The sequence below is a fragment of the Leucoraja erinacea genome, chromosome 29 (assembly GCF_028641065.1).
Source record: "Leucoraja erinacea ecotype New England chromosome 29, Leri_hhj_1, whole genome shotgun sequence".
Classification (NCBI taxonomy): domain Eukaryota; kingdom Metazoa; phylum Chordata; class Chondrichthyes; order Rajiformes; family Rajidae; genus Leucoraja; species Leucoraja erinaceus.
Window position 1 is genome coordinate 7,571,382 of NC_073405.1, and position 23,926 is coordinate 7,595,307.

Genomic DNA, 23,926 nt, shown 5'->3' on the forward strand with positions numbered 1-23,926 from the left:
TGACATTTTCAAAGGATATTTTTGCCTATTTTTTGAAACTTTTATCATTGAAATTTCTTCACAAAATCTTTCAGCGATATTTTTTGGGCAAATGTTTGAATGGGCCTTGTAATTTGCCGGTGTTGTCCCCATGCACTGACTGTCCTTCTTTAGTTTATTGTCACGTGTACCAAAATACAGTGAACAGCATTTGTTGTGTGCTAACCAGTCAGCAGAAAGACAAGACAAGACAGTGCACAGATGCAGGGAAAATGTTCCCAATGCTGGGCGAGTCCAGAACCAGGGGCCACAGTCTTAGAATAAAGGGGAGGTCATTAAAGACTGAAGTGAGAAAAAACGTTTTCACCCTGAGAGTTGTGAATTTATAGAATTCCCTGCCACAGAGGAGGCCAAATCACTGGATGGATTTAAGAGAGAGTTAGATAGAGCTCTACGGGCTAGTGCAGTCAAGGGATATGGGGAGAAGGCAGGCACGGGTTATTGATAGGGGACGATCAGCCATGATCACAATGAATGGCGGTGCTGGCTCGAAGGGCCGAATGGTCTCCTCCTGCACCTATTGTCTATGTTTCTATGATGAAGGGAATAACGTTCAGCGCACAATAAAGTCTGCTTAAAGGCAGTCTGAGGGTCTCCAATGAGCTAGATGGTAGCTCAGGTGCTGGCTCGAAGGGCCGAATGGCCTATTCCTGCACTTATTGTCTAAGACCGCACTCTAGTTGTTGATAGAATGGTTCAGTTGCCTGATAACAGCTGGGAAGAAACTGTCCCTGAACCTGAGTCTGTCTACGTTACAGGTTGTGATCTGCTGCGTGCACCCTCCAAGCAGAACGCACTGACTCTAGTGTTCCCTATTACACTGCAGGCCCACATTATAATTCCCATCCACTAATGATTTTCATAAACCACAGCGCACAAGACAAGGAGATGCACAGCTCTGCTGTGAACAGTCTGTGCCCACGTACATATGCAAAATAAACAGAGAACAACACATACATAATACTTTTCAGCAATGGGGTAAAGGTCACCGATCTCATGTAAAATGATCTCTTTCCACCCATTAATCCACCCCTCTTTCCTTTGTCATCTAAATCCTCACATTTTGCGTCAGAGGAAAATTAAAAGCAAGTAAAGAATAGGGCTAATTCAGTAATTTTAAATGCTGTCAATACCTGTGGAGCAAGCGCTGTAATGAACTGCAACATGCTCGGTAAAGTAAAATTTCCCCTCTGCCTTCAAAGCTCAACCACTACATGAACTATCAACACACACACTCTGGCAGAAAATACATAAATAAATGAATACCGTATACATTGGGTATCGACTAATTTTAAATAGCATGTATTCTATGTACAGGCAGCAAAAAAATTATACTTACGCCTCCTTGTAGAATATCATGAAACCCAGGAGGTCTCTGAAGTCTGGTGGCCAAAATGGCTGCCACTTCAACACAATCTTGTCAGTTGTGGTTTTATTGAAAACAAACTTCAGGAGCTGGGTTTCACCTGAGTAAGGACAGTGTAAGAAAATTCCCATTAACTCTTTGTTTTCAAACTAGCTGGAAATTGATACCGAGCGCGATACGGCCAACTCAAGAAGCTTCCAAATACGAATGGCCGCCCAGATAAGAGGCAAGAGGATTCCAGTGCAACGAGGGAGGGAGGGAGGGAATGAACTTCTGCTTTAAAAGAATACATCACAATGTACAACCAGAGAGGAGAGATCAAGAAATTAACAAACATCGGCGCTAACATTAGAAGAAATACAGGTTACAGTGCAGATTATCCAAAACATGTGTAGCAAGGAACTGCAGGTGCTGGTTTACACTGGAGATATGACACAAAATGCTGGAGTAACCCAGCAGGTCAGACAGCACCTCTGAAGAAGGATTGGAAGGAGTCTGAAGAATGGTTTTGACCTGAAATGTCATCCTATTCCCTTTCTCCAGAGATGTTGCCTGACTCACTGAATTACTCCACCATTTTGCATCTATCTTTGATCTTAAACACATGCCGGGAATGTAGGGAATGTGGGATACTGGAACATGGACTTATTGTTTGTTAATTTCTCGATCTTTCCCCCTTTATTATACACTGGAATGTATTTTTTAGAAGCAGAAGTTCATTCAGTTTACATGAATGTTCTGGTCCCCAACCCTCCCTCTTTGACGAGGTACTTCCACTAGTGTCCTCTTGCCTCTTCTGCCTGCTCCAAATGAGCCTGCATGCCAAGAGTCCTGCCAAACAACTTACTAGTCAAGTCTATGCATTAGTCAGATACGCTAACGGGGTTATGAGAAGCAACACCAAATATAAATTTGACTTGTTGCATAAAAATTAAAAAAATGGCTGAGAGCATAAATATCATCGCTCAAACAGTTTATCTGATCAACACATGTTACTGTTTATGATGCTGTGCCCAAAAGGCATGTCCCATTCCTCCTTGGCACAACAGTGACAATGCTGCTGAGTTGCAGCTGTGTTTGTTTACATACATTACAATACCCAAGTCGACCATGGGTTTAAGTTGGGTGATGGAATATATTATCAATATCATGATATCATGCCCTTTCCAATCTTTTTTTAGGAACCATGACCAACATTTACAAAGTCAAGCTGAAAGCTGCAAATTCGCTCCAAAGCCAATGTCAATGTACAATATTCTACCAACATAATACACTAAGCAGGAACAGCATTGACTGGGATATTTATTTGATTTTATGCGACTCGGAAACAGGGCAGGGAATGAGAGAATTCAGCATATCTAACCACTGAACAATAATCCCAAATGTATACACTCTAATGTTGATTGCTTAACATCCAAAGAAAGACGGGCGATGTTAATATTATTAGAAGTGCAATCATAGAAAAAGAAAGTTGATTATTTAGTGTGTGGTTATTGAATAAATACTCCTATTTCTACAAAGATACAATATGACTTCAAAAAATCTCACATGATGCCTGGTCTCCATTAGTTTTTTGAGCAATATCCATTTTCTGCTGTCGCCCCTTGGTCCCTGAGGCCAGCTCCATTTTGTATATTTCGGACAGGCACAGCTTCGGGTTGAAGTGGAAAAACATCTTGCCCTGGGCAATAGTCAGATTGTGCTTCTCCCAATCCCACAGTTGCTGCAGGTTCTGATTGTCCAATACGTAGAAGGAATAGTTCCTGGATGCCCGATATAAAAGAAGTCAGAAAAGACACAGAAAGTAAATTTAAATACTCAATTAATTTAAAGTCAGAAGAGATAAAGTATAAATAAACACATTGTTCTTTGATGGCTTAATTTTATTTTATTTTAGATATACAATGCAGAAACAGGCCTTTCAGCCCACCGAGTCTGCACTGACCAGTGATCCCCGTACACTAATACTATCCTCCACACTAGGGACAATTTACAGTTTTACCAAGCCAATTAACCTACAAACCTGTACGTCTTTGGAGTGTGAGAGGAAACTGGAGCTGCTGGAGAAAACACACGCAGGTCACGGGGAGAATGTTCAGACTCCGTACAGACAGCACACTCTAATCATGATCGGACCTGGGTCCCTGGCGCTGTAAGGCAGCAACTCTATCACAGCGCCCCTGTATTTATTGAACAAATAAATCTATTGTGGTGCTGAGCCATGCAAACCATTGTCTAAATTTTGATCCTTATTTTATGTGAATATATTCTGAAACTTCTCTCCCATTCAGACTTTCCAACCCCCTCCCCCATTTCAAGGTACACTGAAAATGAAAATCCATCTTCAATGAACACACTTTAGATCTTCCGTCCAAATATCTCTTTTTCTTTTTCAATTAATATACATTCTATTGAAACAATTTTGATTATTTGATAAATTAAGACTTTAAGAATAAAAATTAGAGTAAACTGCTCTAGCATTAGTCTTTTTCAGCGGGTTTCCTTAATGTATCTTTAAAACATAATGGATGAATTCATTAGCTGAATAATTTAATAAACCAAAAAGTCATGAACATTCTATTTCCTTTTGTTGCCGCTCTGATGTAAATGTGGGTAATCCAGGTACTACACATGCTGCTGTTAATACATGTGCAAGAACGCAAGAATATTGGACCAGAAGTAGGTGGTACAGTCTCTCAAACCTGTTCCACCATTCGCCATGATCATGGCTAATTTACCTTAAGCCCCACGCTTCTTTTGCACTAGTTCCACATAGTCCTCAATTCCTGATCTTTCAAAATTTATCTACTCTAGATGCTTTAGATGCTTCTAATAATCTAGTTTCCCCGAAGTCATAGAAACATAGAAAATAGGTGCAGGAGTAGGCCATTCAGCCCTTCGAGCCTGCACCGCCAATCAATATGATCATGGCTGATCATCCAACTCAGTATCCTGTACCTGCTTTCTCTCCATACCCCCTGATCCCTTTAGCCACAAGGGCCACATCCAACTCCCTCTTAAATATAGCCAATGAACTGGCCTCAACTACATCGGGAACAATCTTCCTGCATCTAGCCTGTCCAACCCCGTAAGAATTTTGTAAGTTTCTATAAGATCCCCCCTCAATCTTCTAAATTCTAGCGAGTACAAGCTGAGTCTATCCAGTCTTTCTTCATATGAAAGTCCTGACATCCCAGGAATCAGTCTGGTGAACCTTCTCTGTACTCCCTCTATGGCAAGAATGTCCTTCCTCAGATTAGGAGACCAAAACTGTACGCAATACTCCAGGTGTGGTCTCACCAATACTCTGTACAACTGCAGTAGAAACTCCGTGTTCCTATACTCAAACCTTTGCAACAAAGGCCAACATACTATTTATCCTTTTTGCTGCATTTTTCTGCTAACTTTCTGTGATTTTGGCACAAAAACACCCAGATCCCATTTGAACGCCACTCATTAGCAGTATCTCTGCTTTCTGATTCCTTTTACTGAAACGTATGACCTCACACTTGCCAATTCAGTCAAACTATCTATTATCTGTTGCAGAGTCACAATATCTGCATGACAACGTACCCTTTCCACCTAGTTTGTATCATTGGCAGACCTGGATTCGTCACATTCTGTCTCCTCCTCCAGTGTTAGTAACACAGTCATTAATTGCAAGTCAAGAACTGATCCCTGGCTAGTTTATTAGTTACATCCTTCCAACCCGAAATATACCCATTTATTTAATCTCTGTTTTCTTTGTGATAATCTGTTTACAATCCATTCTAACACAACCCTCCAATACTATAAGTTTTGTAACTTTTATAACCTGCGAACCAGCCTCTCATGACATTTTGGAAATCTAAATGAATCACATCTACAAATTCCCCTTTATGAAATCTGAATGTTAGACCCTCTAAGAATACAAGCAAATTTGTCAAACGTGATTTACCTTTGACAAAACCATGTTGATTTGCTTTGATAATATTAAGCTTTCCTTAATGATTAACCATTTCTTCTTTGATTAGCGACTGAGCCATGTTTCAAACAACAGATGTTATATTAACTGGATAATAGTTACCTGCCTTGTCTTCCTCCAACACACTTGAAAATCTTTACATACTGAATGACCACAATAAAGATTTGAAAGGAAATTGAGTGAGCAAGAAGCCATTATTGTAATTCTACATTTTGGGAAGAAGGTGCAGGTGGGGTGAAAACATGGCAGTATTAATTTTATGTTTAATGGGCAAACACTTTGTAGGTAGACAGTGGGATGAACTTCAGAGATGAACTGGTACTGGATAATACTGGTCGCCTGCTTATTAATAGTAAATACTGAAACAAGATCCATAATGATAGGATCAATTGCACAGCAACAAATGGGAATGAACAGAAAGAGCAACACATATACATTTACAGTTAACCCTCGCAATAACGGACTGCCAAATAACAGATTTGGGTTATAGCGGGTGTCAGAGGTTATGGGGAGAAGGCTGGAGAATGGGGTTAGGAGGGAGAGATAGATCAGCCATAATTGAATGGCGGAGTGGACTTGATGGGCCGAATGGCCTAATTCTGCTGCTATCACTTATGATCTGAGGCTCCCGTTGCACCGACCCTCCACTTCTGCCATTTACCCAACCAGCTGGATTGTGCGTCTGGTTGTGGGAGCGGAGAGAGCAAGCAGCATGAAGGCACACCGCGTCTGTGGCTCCTAGTCTTCCCCGGCCTGTGAGTTCCTACTTGTTTAACCCCAATGCCACGTTACTTCCCTCCCTGCCTTGGGTTAAACTTCACTTCCCTCACTTGGTTATAGCGGACAATAGGCAATAGTGGACACCATCCCCCCCCATCTTGCGGTCTGTTATAGCGAGGGTTTACTGTACAATGCTTTGGGGCTCATACAGTATAGCTACCATACCATACTTCCCATGACTTACCCTGGTTCCACAATTTCACCTTGGATCAAGCGCAGGCTGCGGAAAAAGGCTAGTGACACCAAAGCATAGGAGCTGCGGATCTTCAGGTAGCCAGTGATGATTTCGATCAGACCCAGGTTTGCTTCCAGCTCTGCTGCAATATTGGCTGAAAAGAGAAGCAAGAAAATCCAATGTACAAAAGAAATGGCAGAGAATTTGCTGGCCTTGAAAGAAACATTATGCAGTAGAGAGCATAAACCTCCATTCTTCATGCTGATGGCAGACAACATATAAAGAAAATATATGATGAGATATGAAATGCCAGAGAACAAAGACTCAGAGGCAATAATGCTGTGACCCTGCTGTGTTGGGGTGAAGGCATGAATGGGAATTTATGGGGGGTTATATATGGGGACGGCAGGGGGCGAAGAAGTGAAGAGTTGAACAAAGGAGCTGGCCTGGAGCAATAAAAAGCAAATAAGCAAGTGTAAAGGGAGTGAAATGACAGAAAAAAACCGAGGAGAGAAATCGAAGCTTGCAGATTTATTACGAGCATTCTAGGAACTAAGTTTATCAGACAGCAGGCTTTTAATGGACTGCAACTGGAAAATGACCAAAACTACGCAATGAGATAGCTTTGATCCAGCATTCCTCGAGTAAAGGCATGTGGCTAGAGCGTACAAGGAGGCAGGGCACACAAGCAGTAAGAGCAGAGCTGTGGTATCGGCATGGTATGACTGCATGGTGGTGGATGAGACACTACTGGGCAATGCATGCATGTGAGAGTTTGTGGAATAATCTTATAGAATCAAATAGACATCTTTTAGAATCAAAGAGGGATAATATTGTACAGGCAATTATGCCATCTTAAAGAATCACAGAGGGAAAATAAGTGTTCGGCACGAACTTGAAGGGCCGAGATGGCCTGTTTCCGTGCTGTAATTGTTATATGGTTATTATATGGTTATATGGATGCCAATTGATGCATTATGTCTAAGTCTTCTCTCATTTCCTGTACTACCTTTATAGCTCTGCAAACATGAAATCTTGCTATGAAAAAGATGGCTTTATTACAAATTATTTTAACTCTCTGTCCACATCCTTCATCCTTTCCCCAACACCAACAGCATCTCTGAAGTGTGGCACGGCCTGAACCGAGAATGTGTGGACACATATATAGATGGCCTCTGGGTTTCTTTACCCAGAAGACATGATGTGGATCAATGAAAGGAATATTCACAGAACTGGATTTTGAGTTTCTAACAAGAAGAGTGGAAAAACCAGTGGGAGTGGTGCTGTGGACTTTTAGATATTCCCAACAAGGTTGCTAAACAGAATCAGGTCTCAAGTGGAGGGGTAATATGTTGACATACATTAAAGATTAGTCAATGCATAAAAGCAGAGAACGGAATTAAATGGGTTATTTTCATGCCAGGAGCCTGCGACTAGTTTGGTGCTACAGAAGTTAGTGCTAAGGCAGCTGCTCACAATCTGCGTTGTTGATGTTGATGAGGAGATTTAGTGGAAAATATCTTAAGTTTTCAAATTCTCAAAGCTGGATTCCCATGTGAGATGCGAGGATGATGCAGGGAAGTTTCTGGAGGATAGAGACGGGTTAAGTGAATGAGTGAGGACCAGGCAAATACAATACAGTGAAGCAAAATAAGAGGTCATTGACTTTGTTAGAAAACCCCTCAGAAAAAAAGAGATTTTTTTTTGCATGGTGAGGAAGCAAAATATTTTGGCTTGCACTGCAAGATAAATTGAGTACAAGAGCAAAGATATCTAACGGCAGTTTAGTAGAACCCTGGTGAGGCTGTACTTGGAATACTGTATAGAAATCTGGTCAACGTAACTAGGGATAAATATACACTTGCATTAGGAATGCTATGAAGGTTTGCCAGATTCATTTCTAGGATCCTATAATAAGACGTTAAGGACACTGGGCCTCTACTCTCTGCAGCTTAGAGCCGTGAAAGCAATCTCATGAAACTTATGGAATCTGACAGCATAAATGCAAGGGTGATGTTTCCCCTGGCCAGAGTGTCCACAGTCAGGAGACAGTTTCAATCTAAGATAGATAAAAATGCTGGAGAAGCTCAGCGGGTGAGGCAGCATCTATGGAGCAAAGGAAATCTAAGTGGTCACCCATTCAGGCGAGAGAGGAGATAAAACCTTTTCACATAGAAGTAGCGAATCTTTAGGATTCTTTACCCCAGGGGGACATTGAAGGCTCAATTGATGACTATTTTCAAGACCGAGAGTGATTTTTTTGAGAGATTAACGAAATATAGGGAAATTGGGAAGGAAAGGGTTAGTGAAGGGAAACAGCACTTCTCCAAAGAATGGTTTACTCTGCCATAATCTTACTGAATGTGCAGGAAAGTGGAAGCAAGATTTTTAAGGTGGAGATTTGTAGATGTCTGATTAGTACGGGTGTCAGGGGTTATGGGGAGAAGGCTGGGGAATGGGGTTGAGAGGGAAAGGTAGGTCAGCCATGATTGAATGACAGAATAGACTTGATGGGCCGAAATGCCTAATTCTGCTCCAATGACATGAACATATCTAAAGGGATCATCTGGAGACACAAGGAACTGCAGATGCTAGAACCTTGAGCAAAACACAAAGTGCTGGAGGAACTCAGTGGTACGTATGGCAGCTTCTGTAGCGGGAATGACGGTAGTTAAATGGCATACTCGTGCTTTTAAAAATATATATGTTCTTTCTGACTTGATGTCTAGCCCTACTTCTAGTCAATGAAGACTTACTTGATGTCTGGCCCCAATGGTAGTCTATGAAGATCAGCTCAATGCTATGGAGACTAGTGCCTGGACTTGGTTTGTTTGGTTCAGCTACATACTGGTAATCAGGGAGAAGTATGTTTATATTTAATCTAAAACAGGTGATTTGAAGTCAGCATGTTCCATGTAAAGACAGGATGTGGTTCACACTTAAGGCTATTATAAACAGCAATCCCCAGTCTAAACAGTTGCAGAAACCGGATACAGATGCTATCACCAGAGAATACAGTGGACATGCTGCTCCATGCACCTCTTAAACAGAACGGCTACAAGCCAAGGTAGCAGGTCAGCTCTGAGAATAACGAAGTGGACAGTGGGCAAAATCAAATGTTTTTTTTAAAATTGCTGAAAGAAATTAAGTATCACTTGATTATGCATCACCTCAGATTTGACTTGGACTTCAGTGTTCAGTTTTGACTACCTCGCTGCAACTAGAGTGGACACGCTGCAACTGGAAGAGCAGCACGAGTTTAAAATGGTAGAGGATAAAGTGGCCTCATTAAGGGATAGAAAAAAGGAAATAGAATGAAGAAACAAATATAGTGCATGCTTTAAATTAAACTCGGTGGGAATTGGATAGCTATTAATAAGAACTTGTTTACAAAGTGATAAATATGTGGAATGAGATTTGAGTTCTCTGACAGCGTTGCTGTTAATTTACATTCAGACATCAGATGGTGCTTTCAGACTGCAGATCCTTCATCTGCAATAGCAAAACAAAAGGCTTTCAAAAATGAAGGGCTTTTCGTATAAATATTTATTTGCTCAAAAGCCAAAGGATGAGGTACAACGATACTCTTGCCAAATTCTTATACCTCTGGTAACTCAGCTCCCACAATATAGCGTCCAAATATGTTTGTAATATTCCAGTCATTTTGCTTTCGTCAATCTGCTTGGCTGTTTTTTTCCAAACATTCATAACTCTCTGTAAGCAAGTTACTACCAGTTTGAAATTAAATTATTTTGTTCTCTTCTCCTTGTTCACTTGATGCATTTATCTACCTTCATTTTTCTATTGGACTTAATATTGTTAACGGATATTTCTTTACAGAAGATCGGGCTTGTCATACTTTCCTTCATTATTAGTTTATTGGTGAGTTGAATAGGTAGTCCAATTAATATGTATAACTCATAAATTCATGTAATATGAGCAGATTTATGCCTTTCGGCACATCACGTCTACTCCGCCATTCAAGCATGGCTGATCTATCTCTCCCTCTTAATTCCATTCTCCTGCCTTCTCCCCAGAACCCCCGACACCCATAGTAATCAAGAATCTATCAATCTCTGCCTTATAAATAGCCATTGACTTGGCCTCCACAGCCAACTGAATTCTGACAGATTCACCACCAGGGAAAAGACAATTCTGGACTTAGTGTTGTGTAATGAACCAATTTTATAAGGGAGCTCAACGTAAAGGAACCACTAGGAGGTACAGACTCACCTCAACATCATGGAATATAGTGCTGGCTATCTGTTCTACATGTGCATTAGTTTGCCGCCTGTGCCGTTGGGGGCTATGGGTGAGTGGTGGAATATTGCGTTGGGGGACAGGGACCCAACGGGTCCGCACTTGGTCTACTTAGTTTATAAAACTGCTTCACCATGATGAAGTTTACTCCCCTCACTCAGTCCCATCTCAAGATTTCTCGCTGCCAACTTATTTGTTATTAGAAGATGCACAATTTTTCAACTAATCTGCAATGCTCATTAAAATTGATGAAAATGTTTTAGGCCAACCCAGCTGCACTGTCAATTGACATTGACTGCACATCTTTCACTTAGTCTTTCTCTCTACTTTTCTCCCATTGTAATATATTTGACTAATATAATAGTTGTTTTTCCAGGATATCATCATAGTAACTTGTCAAATACAATTTAATCCTTTAATACGCTAAAATATATTTACAAGCCAACCGTTGACAAAAATATGTTTTTACTTATTTAATTAGTGAATCTTTGCTATGCCTTAACACAGTGTGATCCTGACACAATTAATGCAGGGCGTTGTGCTCTTATTTCATTTCCCATTTCTGATACAGTCAGGCCTTCATTTCATATTGACATATCCTTTAAACAACCCAAATTATCCTTCTAAAAAAACTCAAACCATCTTTAAATATGACAATTATCCTTTAGCCATCTTAAAGTATCTTCAATTTTAAAGGTGTCTGCGGCTCACAATAGTGGTTTATGTCACCCTAACGTACCTGTTCATACTTTTTTTTAAAAATAAAGAGAGGCATGAGGCATACCTATTCTGTATTTCGCATCAATCTCTTATTTCCTTCCAGCCCATGCAACTGTTGCTTCCCCTACACTGTGTGTGCCTCTGCCCTTACGCCTCTGTCTCTCTGAGGCACACCCGCCAACTCTTTCCTTCACAGCACACAGCCTTTCCTTAACAATAGTGACGCCTTCACTCAGATATTACAACACAAGTATGAAGCTGCAGGAACCATACAAATCAAGGTGTAACGCTGAATCTTCTCCCTCCAAATCCCTAAGTTTAATAATTAATCAATAATCTGTAGGAGGATATCACTCACAGTCAAGTGCAACATTTAAGTCCTCGTTCTAAAGATCTTCATTTCCTTTTCAAGTTCCTCAGTTAAAAAGAAACATTTACCACATGGAAATGCAGAAAATGACCCTGGGAACAATTGAGCTTTTAGAATCAAGATTATAATATTGTTTAACATTGACTTTCAAAGCGTCTAGAGAAAAGATGAATTGTGGTATAGACTTGAGGGGCTGAATGGTTCATTTTTATTTTTTGCTTATGACCAGCTGCTTCATAATCTCATCATGGGAAAAGCTCCTCAAAGAAGGAGAAATATTAAGCTTTGTTACTTAATGCATTGGAACTTCACCAATTAGCTAATTAAACTTTATTTGGAACTTGAATTAATCTAGACAGACAGTGGGAAAACCAGTCACCCAGAATCTTTATTAAAAAAAGCAAATACTGGCACAGAGGTATATTTCTGTGGGAAAGAGTCAGCTTCTTACACTTTCTTCCTGGGAAATAACTGACAGATCAGCTATATTGCCAATACCATCCACAAATATTCAGCTGTATTTTAATAAGTACAGGAAAATGTTTCTTCAGAACTTGGTTTGCAAGTTCACTCACACTGAAGCCGACATAATGGAGAAATGCAACTTCAGCCTGAGATAAAGCCACAGAAGACCGCAGCTGCAGGAATCTGGAGCACAATACAAACTGATGGAAGAACTCAGCAGGTTAAGCAGGAACGGATGGCTGAAGCTAGACACAAAATGTTGGAGTAACTCAGCAGGACAGGCAGCATATCTGGAGAGAAGGAATGGGTGACGTTTCGGGTCTTGACCCTTCAGAGTCAGTCTGAAGAAGGGTCTCGATCCAAAAGATCAGTCTGAAGAAGGGTCTCGACCCGAAACGTCACCCATTCCTTCTCTCCAGAGATGCTGTCTGACCCGCTGAGTTACTCCAGCATTTTGTGTCTATCTTCGAATTAAACCAGCATCTGCAGTTTTTTCCTACACGGGATGGTTGAAGCTTCAGGCCAAGACCTTACATCTGAAATGCCGACCGTCTCTTTGCCGCCACAGATGCAGCTTAAACCCGATGAGTTTATTCAGCAGTTAGTTTTTAACACCTGAGATGATGCTGTACAGGTTTGCCGAACTTACTTCCTCCGCGGATGTTGATGACCAAGCTGCCTTTGATGACGGTGCAGCCTCGGAGGTCTTGAGCAGCTGTCACAGATTCTATGTTCTTTAAATTCACCGAGCATATCTTTGGGCACAGACCAGTACAAGGCGAACAAAGAAGGCTGACGAAAGAAACAAAAGAAACAATTATTATTACTCATTGCAAGTACAAGAAGACATGGTTTCAGTCTTTAGGAATTGCAGAGGTTGAAAAATCGAAGGTAGACAAAAGTGCTGGAGAAACTCAGCGGGTGCAGCAGCATCTATGGAGCGAAGGAAATAGGCAACGTTTCGTCCCGAAACGTTGCCTATTTCCTTCGCTCCATAGATGCTGCTGCACCCGCTGAGTTTCTCCAGCACTTTTGTCTACCTATGGTTTCAATCTTCATTTTGGAACAATATATAGTCAGTCTCCATTATCAGCACGGCATTCATACATGTGCACAAGAGAAACGCCTGTTAATACTGGAGACTGGACCTCTACAGTCAATTCCTAGTACCAGTGCAGTGGACACCACCAAAGCAAACGTTAAATAAAAATAAAATGACGTCCATATTGACAACAGTAACCTCCATCATGTGCTTACAAACACACAATATCGATGGAAGGAGGAGCATATGAATGGAACAAATATCGCTAATCCCATAGTAGTGATGGGACTGTCCGTTCATTCAGTCGGCATTCGTTCAAAATAACGAGGGTGTTTTGCCCTGTTCTAGGTAGATTGCAGTCAAAGCAACAGGTTCAAAAATAAAAGTTATACAGAAGTCATACAGGCTGTGACTGTGGGGAGAAGCAGGTTTACCATTTCAGGTCAATGACCATCCATTTGGCTCAGACCATGTGTTGGGTTTGATTGAGCACACACAGGCCTGGGCCTCAGCGGCTGCACAACCTGACTTCCTGCTTCTCGAACAAACCTGAAGGGCTTCACAGCTCATTGCTGACAAAAGTTTCTTCAACTGTTTTAAATGTATTCAATGACACTTTGAAACAGTTATAATGGGTTTAAATAATTTTAAAATACATTTAGTTAAAACATAACTTCCGTAAGCTAATTAAAACGTGAAATAAAGAAAATGAAAACAAATAAATTCATGCAAATTCACATTTGAAATGATGATCAGCAATCCTATTAACACGTGAATTGCATCCAGCTTCTGAACTCGGTATAATCTGGAACTGCCACTGGGAGTCTAAAGGGCCTGTCCCACTTAGGCTATTTTTAGTCGACTGCCGGCGACTATCATAGAAAAAACGGCGACTGGCCCCTCTTCAACATAAAATTTGAAATAGAATCATTACTTCAACAAAAAACAACGTCAGCACCGGCGGCAACCTACGTCACCTGGCGACAACTACGACAGCACCTACGTCAGGAGAGGTCAAGCTACGCTCATTGGCGTCAAATCCACTGTCGCCGACTGTCTCCGAAAATCTTTCAACGTGTTGAAAATCCAGCGGCGTCCAGAAAAAATGCTACGACTCTCTGGGCGACTGAGGAGACTACTTATGACCATACAGGCGACACCCCGGCAACAGGCTAATAATCATCTATAGTCGCCTAAAAAATCGCCAAAGTGGGACAGGCCCTTAACAGCAGAATGGGTAACGATGTAAATATCAAAGGCACTGCAGGGCATATGGACTACAGTTTCCCACAGAACTCCAGCCAAATTAGAGAGCTTTGTTTCTCTCTCCACAGATGCTATCTGCCCTGCTGAATATTTCTGCTTTCTCCATTCAGATTTTTTAAAATTATTTGCATGGGTTTTGTTTTGATAACACACCAAACAGATAATCCCCTCATTTATTTTCAAATTTTGGAAGCCTGCAGCACACAAATGAATCCTTATGGCCCTGTCCCACGGTACGAGTTCATTCCAAGAGCTCTCCCGAGTTTGTCCTGATTCGAACTCAGAGATTTATGATAATGGCCGTTCATCAGTACTCGGGGCTCTCATGGACATTTTTCAACTTGTTGAAAAATCTTCACGAGTCTTTCCGAGCTTACCTGCCGTTAGCGAGTCTTCCCGAGTACCTGCCGTTAGCGTCACGAGCCGCTAAGAGACGTCCCCAAGCTCCGACGTACCCGCTACGTTCATTCTCCGTGCTTACCACGAGTTTGATTTTTTTTAAACTCGGGAGAGCTCTTGGAATGAATTCGTACCGTGGAACAGGGCCATAACTCACAGAAACCCGCAGTATTTTATAAGACATTTTCAAGAAATAATAGGAGATATACATTTGCTATTTTCAATCTATTGACACAAACAAATAAAAAACTAGACCAGGTCACTGCACTGTTAAAGGACAGAACAGACACGAAGCAAAGATCCCCTTCAAATCTTTCAAAGAGACAAAGATCCTTTGAGATTATTTTGAAGAACACCGGGCAAGTTGTATCTCAAGTAAAATTGCTAGACCAAGCCATGTACCATGTTGCTGTTTGTGGGAGCTTGCTGGCACAAATTGGCAGTCACATTTTCAACTTTACTGCAACAACAACAAAATTCAACAGTACTTCCTTCCAGCTGTGAAATCTTTACGGGAGATGCCCCGTAATTCTGACAGATGTTATAATAATGGCCAAGTTTACTTTTTTAAATAGGCAAAATAATCCACTTCCTTGACCTGCTATGACTTCTGTGGAGGTGCATTAAGCATTGACTGTGTGAAAAGCCAGTATCTGTTCTGGTCATGGACCTGCAGCACCGCAAACCACAGCACCGCAGGTGTCAGGCGGCGCATGCGATAAATGCTCCCTCTGCTCAAATATCAGTGCAAATTATGTGGAAGGACAGGCAGACAGTGAGGCAGGAGCTCAAGCAGAGATGGGTCTCAGTTCCCAACCTACCCTGTGCCAAACATACGCCATTGTTATTCTAACACCTCTCCTCACCAAATGCTAGGCTTCTGTCTCAACCTCCCCCACTCCCCCACTCTCCTTACAACAATGTTACAAATCTCTCCTTGGACTGAAAGTCCTGTCATTGTTAACATCGTCCATAACCCCCCCCCCCCCCCCCCTCCCTACCCCAAGTGGGACCCGTTGGGCCTCGTTCCCCCAACACAATGTTACGGTCTGGAGTGGCACGAGGGGGAGGGAGGAGTGCGGCTCTGGGCCCAGACCGTGTCTGTGTCTTTGTTCAGCCGCACTCAGGCCCCTGGGCTGTGGTTCAAGCTCTGGAGCCACGGGTGGGGGAGGGAGGAGCGCGGTTCCGGGTCCAGTCCGTGCCCAGCCACTCTCAGGGCCCTGGACTGTGGTTCGAGCCAATGCGGGCGGGTACGCGAGGAGGTTTCTCCCTCTCCCTCCCGCGGCTGGTTGCCTATCCCTCACCCGCCCGAGGCTGCTGTCTTGAGCCGCAGGAGGGGGGAGGGAGGAGCGCGGCTCCGGGCCCTGTCTGTGTCCAGCGTACTTTTATCGGGGACAGCGAGTTTTTCTTATGTAAATGAGATCCCATTGTGACGCGTCGACGCTCACCTTCCCCTCTCCCCCCCCCCCCTCCGCACAATGGAAATCTTGAATTTTATATTGTAAATGATCGGGCAGTTTATGTAAATTAGATGCTATTGTGATGCCATATAGCTGCTACGGGCAAGTGCGGGCACTGTTTAAATTTATTAAAGTTTTAAATGTCAATAACTTGTAAAATATAACATCAATCTGAACAAAACTTGATACAAACCACCACGTGACAATTGTAAGTAAGGTGCTCCCAAAATTATAGCGCTATCGTGCACCATTTTGATGTAATTTGACGACATCACCAAATCAGAGATCGCAGACACACACACACACACACAGACATAGAAACAAACAAGATGAGAGTTCCAGTAATATATATATATATATATATATATATATATATAGATAGACATAGATCTGCACAGTGGCGCAGCAGTAGAGTTGTTGCCTTACAGCGCCGGAAAGCTGGGTTTGATCCCGACTACGGGTGCTGCCTGTATGGAGTTTGTACGTTCTCTCCGTGACCTGTGTGGGTTTTCTCCGAGATCTTTGGTTTCCTCCCACACTCCAAAGACATATAGGTATGAAGGTAAATTGGCTTAGTAAATGTTTTTTAAAAAGCGTGTGTGTGTGTGTGTGTGCGCGCGCGCGTGCGTGCGTGCGTGCGTGCGTGCGTGCGTGTGTGTGTGTGTGTGTGTGTGTGTGTGTTAGTTAGTGTTAATGTGCGGGGATCGATGGTCGTCGCGGACTCAGTGGGCCGAAGGGCCTGTTTCCGCGCTGTATGTCTAAACTAATTAACTAAACAGAAGAATCAAACTTTAAGATGGGAAGTGTAGAACATGTGCAGCTGAAAGCACCAACTTCCAGAGCTGAATTTAAGGAAGATTGCATGAGAGAACCAAAGTCAAGAGTATGAAGGTGTTCTGGTCAGAGACAAGATCAAGCCAGTGGTGGGAATTGGAGCATTTCACTTTGAGGCTTAAGGTCACGGTTTGAATTATTGTTCAGGGTGTCTTGAAACTTAATGCATTAACTCTGATGTAGTGGGTTGGGTGAGAGATCAAATTAAGCCTCCAGTTCTGATGTTTGTTTTGACAGCGCTGCAAATTATACTGAAATATTAATAATGACAAGACTGGAAACAAAGTACCATCTTAGCATCATCAGTAGTTCATTTTAGAAACAAGAACAAGATATTAACTGGCAATTAACGTCACCAACTGGTCAACAAGCCTCTGTATGTGTTGGAGCCAAATAAAAACATCTAAAAAAAACTTGATTATGTAAGTAAGCAAGCTTGCTCTACAGATCAGACCTGTTCCTAAGAAGGAGACGTTCCTGTATGACATTCACAAAAGCAGATTAAACTGTTCTGCAGTTATCTCCTTCTTAGGAAGTCCCCCAGGATTGAGGATAGCTTGCTTCCACTCCATTTCTGAGGTGTGGGAGATACTGTGTGCAGATCCATTCAATATAGGATGGGCATTACACATCAAGTTACCAGTCAGGCTGGACAAATTGAAGTCCTGGTTCAGAGGAAGGCAGTTCATGACAATTGGAGTGCAGGAACTGCTGCACAGACTTTGCACACATACATTTGTGAAAGCGTGCGTGCGGCACGGTGACGCAGCGGTAGTTGCTGCCTTACAACGCCAGAGACCCAGGTTTGATCCCAGGGTGCTATCTGTATGGAGTTTGTACATTCTCCCCTTCACATGCGTGGGTTTTCTCCGGGATCTCCGGTTTCTTCCCACACCCCAAAGACGTACAGTTTAAGAGGGAGTTAGATGTGGCCCTTGTGGCTAAAGGGATCAGGGGGTATGGAGAGAAGGATACCGAATTGGATGATCAGCCATGATCATATTGAATGACGGTGCAGGCTCGAAGGGCCGAATGGCCTACTCCTGCACCTATTTTCTATGCATCTATGTATCTAGGTTTGTAGATTTAATTGGCTGAGTTAAATTGTAAATTATGCGTGAAGGATAGTGTTAGTGTGTGGGGATCGCTGGTCGGTGCGGACTCGGTGGGTCGAAGGGTCTGTTTCCGCACTGTATCTCTAAACTAAACTAAACACGTAGTAAAGTGGCTGGAACAGCACCAAAGAAACTGAGGTGATGCAAACTATTCCCAGTATGGGATAGTTACCTGGACAGGACAAGATAGTTAACAGCAGCACAGCCAGTTACATTATTAAAATACACAAACGGGGTGATTTCTTTTTAAAGACCTTCACCAAAACTACCACTTCAACCAATTATTTTAATTCACCACCATTCTCTTCATTCTTTCTTCATTCTTTCCTCCTTTGCCAGCTTGCCCATTTTTTCCATCATGCTTTGAGCAGTCGTCTACATGAAAGGAACCCCATCAACGTAAGTTGTTGTTTACTGTAGCCTTCAGATTGTATGGAGGGCAACAGTGGCGTTGTCAGTGGCCGTTTTTGTTTATGGTAGTTACTCAAGGAATGGGAGTAAATTACAGGGTTGATGGACTGACCAGTAATTTATAGATTCAGAAATGCCTGTAAATTAACAGTGTAGCCAATCCCGAACATTATTTTTAATCTCTTTCCTTCCATTAGAAAGATGGAGCGTGAGAACAAAATTAGATAGGATCATGCAGCCTACCGGCTAATAGTTTGGTTTAGCAACAATGAGCTCAAGGCATTTATCATATGGTTAAAATACTGGCTTGCAAAGAGGGTAAATAACAACCATTGACATGCTTACGCCTCCTTTATTAAGGCGCACTTGAGCACTGGAATCAGTGAGGTGATCTTCCCGAAAAGGCTAAAGTTCTTAATTCTTAACAACCTGAGAAGCTATTCTGTTTTACAATCTAGAAACCATTAGTTATTCTCTCACGGCATGGTGGACAGCCATTTAGCCTCAATCAAAAGGGTTGAACATCTGAAAACTCTGTACTCCACAGGGCTCTGGCTGCATGATCATTGAGACTTTAGACATACAGCGTGGAAACAGGCCCTTCGCTCCGCCCCGACCAGCGATCACCCCGTACACTAGCACTATCCTACACACTAGGGACAATTTACAATCTTTACCAAAGTCAATTAACCTACAAACCTATACGTCTTTGGAGTGTGGGAGGAAACCGGACCCACGCGGTCACAGAGAGAATGTACAAACTCTATACAGACAGCATCCATAATCAGGATCGAACCCAGGTCTCCGGAGCTGGAAGGCAGCAACTCTACCGCTGCTCTACTGGTGAGGATATTCAAGATGTAGACAAATAGATTTTTGGACTCCAGTGGAATTATATGAATATAAAAATAGGATGGTAATAGAAATGACAGAAGGCTGGCCATGAACGACAGAGCAGTCAATCAATGGAAGGATTAGCTTCTATTTCTTACATACTTTTGTTAGCAAACTGTATCAACAAATGGGACATCTTGTAATCATGAAAAGCCTGCTCAACTTCCTCCCAATCCCATCATTCACTCTAAAAAAAAAAATGGAGTTGAAGTCAATCCCAATAATAATGAAAATTAATTGCTCTCCTTGTTTTACAGTTTACAGACGTGTCAAACCCAGGGCTGGGCTTCAATTAAGACTACTTAGTCACATACAAATCAACCTAATGCTTCAGAAGTAGCAATGCCTGAAGAATGACATGGCCGCAGTAAATGGGCAGATGGAAGTCCTTCTGCCCATGGATGCGGGCAATTAAAAGGAGACAATTACTTGTGAAACAAGAACAAAGAGGGATGCCGAGGGAGTATGCCCTGGGTTAAATGAAGCAAGCACCCACTCCACCTCACCTCGGGACAGCTGCACTTGGCGTTCTTTGTTGCGATCGTCGCAATCTCAGTTGGGAAGTGCCGAGCATCCAAAAAATGAACAGTTTAGTCAGTCGGGATCACTGCTCAGCTACTTTTTTTCTCAGGACAGGATTATGCATTTCCCCCCACTCTTCCATATTGTACATTTGCCAAGAAATTTGGCTTGAAAGCTAAAAGGTGAATCAAGTAAAGATGGCAACACATGAAGCTGCAAAACTATGTCTCAGAAACATCTCAAAGATGTTTACAATCATTTACTTTCATGACCGCTCAATGGCATAGTAATAAAACCAGTCACTTTCATGTCAGCAACGATACACAGGGTCCCGTTTGGGTGAATGTGAAAGATCTTAAAGCATTTTTGAATTATTATTGCTTTATTAACATTACTCCTTACCTAGATTACCAAAGCAGATTAAATAATCATTATCAAAATAACATGGACGTCACTTTATAAGTCAGTGTATTTACATTTGGTACCAAACGTGGAAGTGGGGGGAACAAAGTCAAAGTGAAGGAAGTCAGGAGGATAAGGAAAGGTTGTAAAACAGACAGAGGTGTGGCAACAAAACATTGCACCAAAGATTATGAAGTGATACTTCCTGGAAGAGGAACAAGGGCAGGCAATAGAATTCCAATTTTAACACAGAATTAGAAAGGCTTGGGAGTACAAGTATATATGCAGATGTTTGAATGTAGCACGTGAGGCTGAAAAAGCAATTGTAACGGTTTTTTTTTTTTTTTTTTTAATAATTAGGCCATTCGGCCCATCAAATCTTCTCTGCCATTCAAATCTATCTTTCCCTCTCAACCCCATTCTCCAGCTTTCACCCCATAACGCCATACTAATCAAGAATCTATCAATATCTGGCTTAAAAATACTCAATGAGGGCCTCCACAGCCTTCTGTGGCAATGAAATTCACAGATTCACCACCCTCTGGCTAAAGAAATTCCTCCTCATCTCCTTCTTAAAGAGGTACGTTCATTTATTCTGAGGCAATGGCCTCTGGTCCGAGACTCTCCCACTAGTGCAAACATCCTCTCCACGTCCAAGCCTTGCCGCAGTGTGTCGACCCAAAACTTTTTCCTTTTGCCTCCACATATGCTGCTCGACCCATGGAGTTCCTCCAGTGCGCTGTTAACCATATAACAAGTACATCACGGAAACAGGCTATCTCGACCCTTCTAGTCCGTGCCGAAAACATAATCTCCCCTAGTCCCATATACCTGCGCTCAGACCATAACCCTCCATTCCCTTCCCATCCATATAACTATCCAATTTATTTTTAAATGATAAAAACGAACCTGCCTCCACCACCTTCACTGGAAGCTCATTCCACACAGCTACCACTCTCTGAGTAAAGAGAGTCCACTGTTATGAGCTCTTCAAGCGGAGTTGTTGTCTTTCAACAGAAACTTATATTGTGGTTATGTTCCACAGATTGTGATTTTGTGGTCTGATCTGTTAATGAGTATGTTGAATGCTAAATTCATCACGGCTACTGGGAAGCTTGAGTTCAAATAATGAAATTGTCACAAAATTCTACCAATGGTGACCATGCAACTAGCATTTAAACACAGTGCAGTAATGAGGTACTGTTGCAGTGTCAGCAGCAGAGCTGTCTTTAAAAATAAGTTAAACTCAGACCATGTTTGCCCTCGCTGGTAGAGGTAAAAGATCCCCAAATTGTTATTTTTCATCCAGGAGACTTATCTCTCAACAAACATTAAAATAATACGGTCAATTTTACACTACTATGGTGTCAAAATTGGCTGCTACATTTTCTATGTTCCTACAATCACATACTGTACTTCAAAATGCATGTTACTTGTTATAAAGATATTTGTAACACTGCCTCTCTTTTGCTGCAGAAATCTCAACCAGTCTAGTTCCTACTTTCACCATACACAATTATCTCATGTTGAACGTAAACAAAGGAATGAAACAGTAACACGAAACAGGAAGATTCCAAATGGAGAAACATAAACTACAGATGATACAGGTGTTCTCCGTACGGAGTTTGTACGTTTTCCCTGTGACCACGTGGGGTTTCTCCTGGTGCTCCTGTTTCCTCCCACACTGTCAATTTTAGTCAAAAAGTCTAAATTTTGTACACAGGAAGCCTTTGTTTTTGGACACATAAACCCTATGATGCAAAGTTGATTGAGACCCGGCAGACAAACACCAATGAGCTATTCAATTAAAGTTTGTCTACACTTCACAAGCTTGTCTTGTGAAGCCAGTGAAGGCCAAGGACAAGAGCTTAGTGACTAAAAAGGACACAAAGTGCTGGAGTAACTGAGTGAGTAGATCATGTAACATCTCTGAAGAACATGGATAGGTGACGTTTTGGATTGGGACCCTTCTTCATACAGAGTAAAAATCGGTTTGAAGATAATCAGAATCAGTCCAAAGAAGGGTCCCAAATCTTAACAACACCTATCCATCCATGTTGTCCAAGAAGGAACTGCAGATGCTGGAAAATCGAAGGTACACAAAAATGCTGGAGAAACTCAGCGGGTGCAGCAGCATCTATGGAGCAAAAGAAATAGGCAACGTTTCGGGCCGAAACCCTTCCGGGTTTCGGCCCGAAATGTTGCCTATTTCCTTCCCGAAATGTTGCCTATTTCCTTCGCTCCATAGATGCTGCTGCACCCGCTGAGTTTCTCCAGCATTTTTGTGTACTATCCATCCATGTTTTCCAAAGAAGCCTCCGAACCCACCCAGTTACTCCAGCATCATGTCCTTTTTTTTGTAAACCAGCATCTACAGTTATTAAATTGCAACTAAATTTGTCCAAATCCTTGCTCACTTGACCCCCTGTACATAAATAAAACCAATTATGTTTATTGAATAAAATGTATAAGTGAGCCTTCAAAGACTGGATAAGTTGCAGTCATCTTGCAAAATGTTGATTGATTTATAACTTTGTACATTTGTTTTTAGACGCAAATGTTTAAAAAAAAAAACCTGCAGATCATTTATGGCGTGGGTGGACGGGAACCCAATTGTGACAGAAGGGATGAAAATCGATTCTTCTTGCTAGGTTCTTGCTAGGTGTACAGATGCTTGAACATTAACTAAAGGCCTCATGTGCAGACGTGCAGAGTGTAATTCTGCCTTAATTGATCTGCAAGACTCAATCATAAATCAGGACTCAGCAACAATGGGGGGGGGGTTTGAGAAAACGTAGTTGAGTTTAGTTTATTATCATTGCCACATGTACCGAGGTACAGTGAAAAGCTTTTCGTTGCGTGATATCCAAGTTAATGAAAAGACTATAGATGATTACAATCAGGCTGTCCACAGTGTACAGATACAGCATAAAGGGTATAGCATTTAGTGCAAAATAAATTACGATAAAAGATGTTTACGAAGGAACTGCAGATGCTGGAAAATCGAAGGTAGACAAAAGTGCTGGAGAAACTCAGCGGGTGCAGCAGCATCTGTGGAGCGAAGGAAATAGGCAACGTTTCAGCCCGAATTTCCTTCGCTCCATAGATGCTGCTGCACCCGCTAAGTTTCTCCAGCACTTTTGTCTACGAAAAAGATGGTTCAAAGGTCTCCAATGGATAGTCTGCAAGAAATCAGGGCACTATACAAATGTAAATACACATGATTAGAATATCCAAGCAGAACAAAATAATACAAACTGGAGTGCATCGCTGCCTTGCAAATCAAACCCTGATTCGTACCCATGCTCCTCACTAACCGTCCCTATCAGTATGAAGTCATTCAACAGTCTGTTGGCCACGTCTGACGTTGGACTGTCTCTTTCTCCCATCTTAGACACAAAACTGCTGGAGTAGCTCAGCGGGACATGCAGCATCTCTGGAT

The 23,926-nt window shown here is 42.0% G+C and overlaps 1 protein-coding gene across 2 annotated transcripts in view; it reads right to left on the minus strand.

Annotated features, from left to right (window-relative positions):
* The window catches only part of LOC129711102 (insulin receptor-like), a 196,915-nt gene that overhangs the window by 28,230 nt on the left and 144,759 nt on the right, over nucleotides 1-23,926 (minus strand). For both annotated transcript variants that reach the window (XM_055658498.1, XM_055658499.1), the window contains exons 4-7: nucleotides 12,789-12,931; nucleotides 6,334-6,478; nucleotides 2,954-3,168; nucleotides 1,379-1,505 (exon numbers count right to left, since the gene is read on the minus strand). In XM_055658498.1, coding sequence (XP_055514473.1) covers nucleotides 1,379-1,505; nucleotides 2,954-3,168; nucleotides 6,334-6,478; nucleotides 12,789-12,931 — 630 coding nt within the window. The remainder of the gene's footprint in view (nucleotides 1-1,378; nucleotides 1,506-2,953; nucleotides 3,169-6,333; nucleotides 6,479-12,788; nucleotides 12,932-23,926) is intronic.